This window comes from Rhamphochromis sp. 'chilingali', assembly GCF_963969265.1.
Source record: "Rhamphochromis sp. 'chilingali' genome assembly, chromosome: 19".
Lineage (NCBI taxonomy): Eukaryota > Metazoa > Chordata > Actinopteri > Cichliformes > Cichlidae > Rhamphochromis > Rhamphochromis sp. 'chilingali'.
The window spans coordinates 22,079,593-22,086,381 of NC_137946.1; the positions used below are offsets into that span (position 1 = coordinate 22,079,593).

The window sequence follows — 6,789 nt, forward strand, 5'->3', positions numbered from 1 at the left end:
TTCCCGTCTTTTCCCTCACATACCCCGGAACCCTGGACCCCCCTCCCCTCCCTCCAGCACTTTGTAAATAGCATCACCTGGTGTCGTTGTGTAAATAAAATCTGTAAATCCTGTAAGGAGTCCCGGTCTGCGCCTGAGTCCGTTAACTGAAACCTGACAGAACGATCCAGCCATCATGGACTCAGCAGGTCGGGACCCAGCCGCTCAGGACCCTGTCGCTCAGGCACTCATCGCTCAGGGAGCTGCTCTGGCTCGACATGAGCAAATGCTCGAGCGGCTCCACCACGAAATGGCGGCGCTTACGCAGGCGGTCGCTCGCTTAACACCTCTGGAGAGTGATCCCCGGCCGGCGGCTCCCGCCCCCCAGGAGCCTGCGCCTGCCGCTGCGAGCACACCTCCGGCACCTCTGCCACCCTCGGACGGACCCCTGCCCACGCCGGAACCTTTTACGGGTGAGTCGGACAAGTGTGCTGGTTTTCTGGCTCAATGTACTCTTGTGTTCCGTGAGCAGCGGCGCTTCCATAACAACGACGGTGCCAAAATAACCTTTTTTGTCCAGTTGCTGCGGGACCGGGCTTTAAAGTGGGCTCAGGTCGTGCTTAGCTCGGATCCCGGGATTGCATACGCTGATTTCCTGTCTAAATTCCAGACTGTGTTCAATAAAGGCTCAGGCGCTGAAGTCGCCGCGCTTCGTCTGCTGAACTACAAACAAGGGAAGCGGAGCATGTCTGACTATTCTATTGATTTTTGGATTTTGGCTGAAGAGACAGGCTGGGGCCCGGAGGCCTTACGGAGTGCACTGCTCAATAATGTTCGTGAAGAGGTGAAAGATGAACTCATTATGCGAGATCTCCCCGACTCTCTTACCGAGTTAATGGCTTTATGTATCAAGGTGGATGACCGGCTGCGAGCTCGTCGTCTGCCGCGGCACTACAATTCCCAGGAGGCCACGGGGCAGTGGAGGGCTGGCTCCACCTCGGAGCCCAGCTCTTCCCGGCAGGCAGAGAGCGCAGACGGAGGAGAGCAACCCATGCAGATTGGAGGCTCGCATCTCTCCGCCGCGGAACGCCAGCGCCGTATCTCTGCCGGTGAGTGCCTCTATTGCGGCCACAAGGGACATGTGGTCGCCTCTTGCCCATCTCGAGCAAAAGGTCACGCCCACCAGTGACGGTAGGAGTGCTGGTGGGCGGTCTCAGCCAAGACAAATCTCCTCCACGGTTAATGCTGTCTGCCCAGCTCACGGTCAACACCAAAGGTCATGTTCTCTCCGTTTTGATAGATTCAGGGGCGGAACAGAATTTTATTGACTCTGAGTTAGCAGACCGCCTTCAGCTAGGGCAGGAACCTCTTCCCCACACTTTGCATGTCACTGCTTTGTCCGGCCAGCGCCTACCTGACATTACTCACGTCACTGAGCCCGTTATTCTTACTCTGTCTGGCAACCATACTGAGGAAATATGTTTTTTTGTGTTTAAGGCCACTCGGACGCCGCTCGTTCTCGGGCACCCCTGGCTTCGTCAACACAACCCGTGCATTAATTGGCTTACGGGACACATTACGGGGTGGGGAGAGGAATGCCATATGACCTGCCTTAAATCCGCCTCACCGCCTCACACACCAGCCTCCCTCGCCAAGTCGACCGCGCCCTCCGATTTGTCCGGAGTGCCCCCTGTTTATCATGATCTCGCCGAAGTGTTTCGCAAGGACCGGGCCCAGTCGTTGCCTCCTCACCGACCGTACGATTGCGCTATCGACTTACTCCCTGGCGCGCCATTGCCTACTAGCCGTCTCTACAGCATCTCTCTACCGGAGCGAGAGGCTATGGAGTCATACATCTCAGAGTCCCTCGCCGCCGGCTTGATCCGCGCATCCTCATCGCCCGTAGCAGCAGGGTTTTTCTTCGTCGAGAAAAAAGACAAGTCTCTCCGCCCGTGCATCGACTACCGTGGATTAAATAACATAACCATCAAAAACAAATATCCACTCCCACTTCTGACCTCTGCTTTTGAGCTGCTCCAGGGGGCGACAGTTTTCAGCAAATTGGACTTGAGGAGCGCATATCACTTAGTTCGGATCCGAGAGGGCGACGAGTGGAAGACCGCCTTCAATACTCACCTTGGACACTTTGAATACTTGGTTATGCCGTTCGGCCTCTCTAATGCTCCTGCAGTTTTTCAAGCACTCGTTAATGATGTTTTGAGGGATTTCATCAACAGGTTCGTCTTCGTCTACCTCGACGACATCCTGATCTTCTCCAAATCACTGTCAGAGCATGAGACCCACGTCAGACAGGTCCTGCAACGCCTGCTGGAAAATCGGTTGTTCGTAAAAGGTGAGAAATGTGTCTTCCACGTGTCCACAGTTGCCTTCTTAGGCTACGTCATCGAGCAGGGAGACCTACGTCCTGACCCAGCTAAGGTGAAAGCCGTGGTGGAGTGGCCTGAACCCCCCAACCGACGGCAGCTGCAGCGGTTCCTCGGCTTCGCTAACTTCTATAGGAGGTTCATCCGGGACTATAGCAAGGTAGCTCTGCCTTTAACACAATTGACCTCTCCCAGGGTTCCTTTTCAGTGGAACGATGCTGCCCAATCAGCCTTCCTGGAGCTGAAAGAGCGATTCGCCTCAGCACCCATTCTGGTCCAGCCCGACCTAACCCTGCAGTTTGTGGTGGAGGTGGACGCATCCGACACGGGAGTAGGAGCGGTCCTCTCGCAACAGAGGGATGGTAAGCTCCACCCGTGTGCCTTTTTCTCCCGTCGTCTCACCCCCGCAGAATGCAACTACGACATTGGCGATCGGGAACTTCTTGCCATCAAGCTCGCCTTGGAGGAGTGGAGGCACTGGCTGGAGGGCACTGCCCAACCGTTCATCGTTTGGACAGACCATAGGAATCTGGCATATCTGCAAACCGCAAAGAGGCTTAACGCCAGACAAGCAAGGTGGGCTCTGTTTTTTACGCGGTTCCACTTTTCAATCACTTACAGGCCAGGATCCCGCAACGTCAAGCCGGACGCCCTGTCTCGACAGTTCTCCACCTCCGAAGACCCGGCGGACCCTGCTCCCATCCTCCCGGCCACCTGTGTGGTGGGGGCTGTCTCCTGGGAAATCGAGTCGGCCATTCGCGAGGCTCAGAGAGCCGAACCGGATCCAGGAGGCGGCCCTGCGGGGCGCCTGTTCGTTCCCCAACCTGTCAGGTCTCAGGTATTACAGTGGGCACACACAGCCCGTTTCTCCTGTCACCCAGGAATACACCGCACAATTACTTTCCTGCAGCGCTACTTTTGGTGGCCCACCCTGAGCCGGGACGCCAAAGAATACGTCTCCGCGTGTACAACCTGCGCTCGAAACAAGACCCCAAACCAGCCACCCTCGGGTCCGCTTCATCCCTTACCCACGCCTACCAGACCATGGTCCCATGTTTCTCTGGATTTTGTGACCGGCCTCCCGCCATCTGCAGGTAATACGGTCATACTCACGATCATTGACCGCTTTTCTAAGGCAGCTCACTTTGTTGCTCTGCCCAAGCTGCCTACAGCATTGGAGACTGCTCGCCTGCTCACCACCCATGTCTTTCGCCTGCACGGCATTCCAGATGACATCGTGTCTGACCGGGGTCCTCAATTCACGTCCCGTGTGTGGAGGGAGTTCTGCACCTCATTGGGATCTAAGGTCAGTCTCTCCTCTGGTTATCATCCGCAGAGCAATGGCCAGTCCGAACGGGCGAACCAGGAGTTGGAGGCGGCCCTGCGCTGCGTCGTCTCTTCCAACCAGGCCGTCTGGAGCGAGGAACTGCCCTGGATCGAGTACGCCCACAACAGCATGACCTCCTCCGCCACGGGCCGGTCCCCTTTCGAAGCTTCTCTGGGGTTCCAGCCACCTCTTTTTCCCTCCATCGAAGGCGAACACTCTGTGCCATCCGTCCGGGCGCATCTGCGTAGGTGTCGTCGGGTGTGGAAGGCCACCCGGGCTGCGTTGTTACGCACCAAGGACCGCAACAAACGCTTCGCTGACCGCCGCCGGTCCTCCGCTCCCGCCTATACTGTTGGGCAGAAGGTATGGCTTTCCACACGCTTCGTTCCCATCCGGGCGGAATCCAGGAAGCTCTCTCCTGCCTATATCAGCCCGTTCGAGATCTCGGCTTTGGTTAACCCTGTGTCTGTTAAGCTCAAGCTGCCTCGCAACATGAAGATACACGATGTTTTCCATGTGTCTCAGGTTAAACCTCTCCGGTCCAGTCCTCTGTGCCCGCCTTCCAGGCCCCCTCCTCCCCCCCGGCTCGTGGACGGTCTGCCGGCTTACTCGATCACCCGTATCATGGATTCTCGGCGGCGGGGGCGTGGCTTCCAGTACCTGGTGGATTGGGAGGGCTATGGCTTGGAGGAGCGGTCCTGGGTCCCTCGGGCGGCCATCCTGGACCGGCGCATGCTGCGGGCGTTCCATCGTCTGCATCCGGATGAGCCTGGTGGGTCGCCGGGGGGCTCCCGTTGAGGGGGGGGTACTGTCATGGTCCCTGTGCCTCACCAGCTGATTCTGTATTAGGCAACATGTTTTCTCTCTCTCTCTCCTGCCGGGGCGATGCTCATTATGGGCTCCCGCCCCTGGCCCACGCACCTGCTGCCGATCGGGATAATCACAAGGCCGATTTAAGACAGCAGCACTGTGTCACTCGTCGCTGGATCGTTGAGTTATCAGCGTCAGTCGCTCAGTAGATTGTAAATAAGGATCTGTGAGTTCGTTCCGTCTGTTCGCCTCTAACTATAATCTCTGTGTACAGATCTATCCCGGACCTTTCCCTGCCTGCCTGTCATCCCGTGGACGAGTGAGTGGATGGTGTTTCCCCAGTGTGGGGAGTGAAGAGAGAGAGCCTTTGGAGGACGTCAGATTCCCGTCTTTTCCCTCACATACCCCGGAACCCTGGACCCCCCTCCCCTCCCTCCAGCACTTTGTAAATAGCATCACCTGGTGTCGTTGTGTAAATAAAATCTGTAAATCCTGTAAGGAGTCCCGGTCTGCGCCTGAGTCCGTTAACTGAAACCTGACAGTATCTAAAACCTGCAGGACACCGGCCCTCAAGGCCTGGAGTTCCCCACCCCTGATCTCGACATACAGACTGCTTCTACAAATCTTTGTAAAAGAATGAGTCGCTCTCAGGAGCTCAGTGAATTCCAGCGTGATACCGTGATATGATGCCACCTGTGCAACAAGTCCGATCATGAAATTTCCTCGCTCCTAAGTATTATAACAAAGAGCAGGGTCAGTGGATGCTGAGGGGCATAGTGCACACAGGTGACCAACTTTCTGTAGACTCAGTCGCTACACATATCCAAACTTTACACAATTAGCTTAGATTAGCTCAAGAACAGTGTATAGGAAGCTTCAGGGCTTCCACGGCCGAGCAGCTGGATCCAAACCTTACACTGCCAAGTCTCATGCAAGGGTTTGGATGCAGTGTCTGCAAGCATGTTGCTGACAAAACACATCTCCAGCAGTGGAGATGTGTTCTCTGGAGTGACAAATCATGCTTCTCCTTTTGGGAGTTCGCTGGACAAGTCTAGGTTTGGCGGTTGCCAGGAGAAAGGCACTTGTCTGGCTGCACTGTGCCAAGTTTAAATTTTGGTGGTTAATGCTTCATCCCCAAACTGTTCCCAATTTTGTGGGAACAGCTTGGGGATGGCCCCTTCCTATTCCAACATGACTGTACACCAATGCAAGGTAAATAAAGACATTGATGAGCGAGTTTGGTGTGGAAAAACTCGACTGGCCTGCGCAGAGTCCTGACCTCAACCCAACACAACAGTTTTAGGATGAATTACAGTGGAGAGTGTGAGCCAGGCCTTCTCGTCCAACATGAGTGTCTGACCTCACAAATGCACTTCTGAATGAACGGTCAAAAATTCCCATAAACTCAAAAGCCTTCGAAAGGATGGGCCCACATCATATGAATCTATGGATTAAGAATGGGATGTCACTCATTGGATGATCATATGCATGTCAAAGCAGACAAGCAAATACTTTTGTCTAGGGTAGTGTAGTTGCCATACACAAATTATGCCTCAGTTTATTTGTGCTCTTCATATCAACCCTAAACCAACCCTCACCCCTCATTACAAGATAAACAGCAAAACTTTTGTAAGCAAAAGAAAGATAGACTAGAAGAGGTGCATCAAATATTTTGCAGGAAGCAAGACAATTTATCTAAACTTAAAAATCCTTCTGTCATGCAGATAAGTGTTAAGTGGCTTCATAATTTTGTGTCTTTACCCCATCCTGTTCTATCCCTTGATGCATTTGAATGCATTTTAAAGTTCTAAACTATTAAAAGTAAGATTGCATCACGATTTTTCCATAAAAGTGACAATGGCATTCATTCAGCCAACTCTTCAGATGTTGCCAGATCAGTGGAGTGTGATTTAGTGAACAGTGAATGCAAATGATGTATGCCAAAACAAATATGCCACACTAAACGGCAGGTAAAAAACATTTTTCAAAGCATGTCTGCAATTCCATTTACTACCCTGCAGATGTTTTTAATGCAGTTGTTGTAAACCGATTACATACATTCCAACCAAACCAAACCCTGTAGTAGCAGAGTTGTGTCACTGTCATTATGGCTCAAGATATATGGGAAAAGAACAGGGTACAAAACCTCACCGATGGGACATTGTGATTGAAGTTTGATACTGGCCAACAATTATGTGGTTGCTATGTTTCCTCTGTTGCTACCCTGGTATCTTCCTTTCACACGCTCAAGAGGAACGAGGATATCATGAAACACGTGTCGTATGTAGA

At 53.3% G+C, this 6,789-nt stretch overlaps 1 protein-coding gene across 1 annotated transcript; it reads left to right on the top strand.

Moving 5' to 3' along the window:
• Positions 1-3,407: 3,407 nt before the first annotated feature.
• On the top strand, positions 3,408-5,008 carry LOC308387156 (uncharacterized protein; the record flags this gene model as incomplete). Its single annotated transcript, XM_080867052.1, has 4 exons — positions 3,408-3,417; positions 3,503-4,053; positions 4,216-4,462; positions 4,775-5,008. 4 exons carry the CDS (start codon positions 3,408-3,410, stop codon positions 4,852-4,854), a joined length of 888 nt encoding a protein of 295 aa, XP_080723178.1. The 3' UTR covers positions 4,855-5,008.
• Between the last annotated feature and the right edge of the window lie 1,781 nt (positions 5,009-6,789).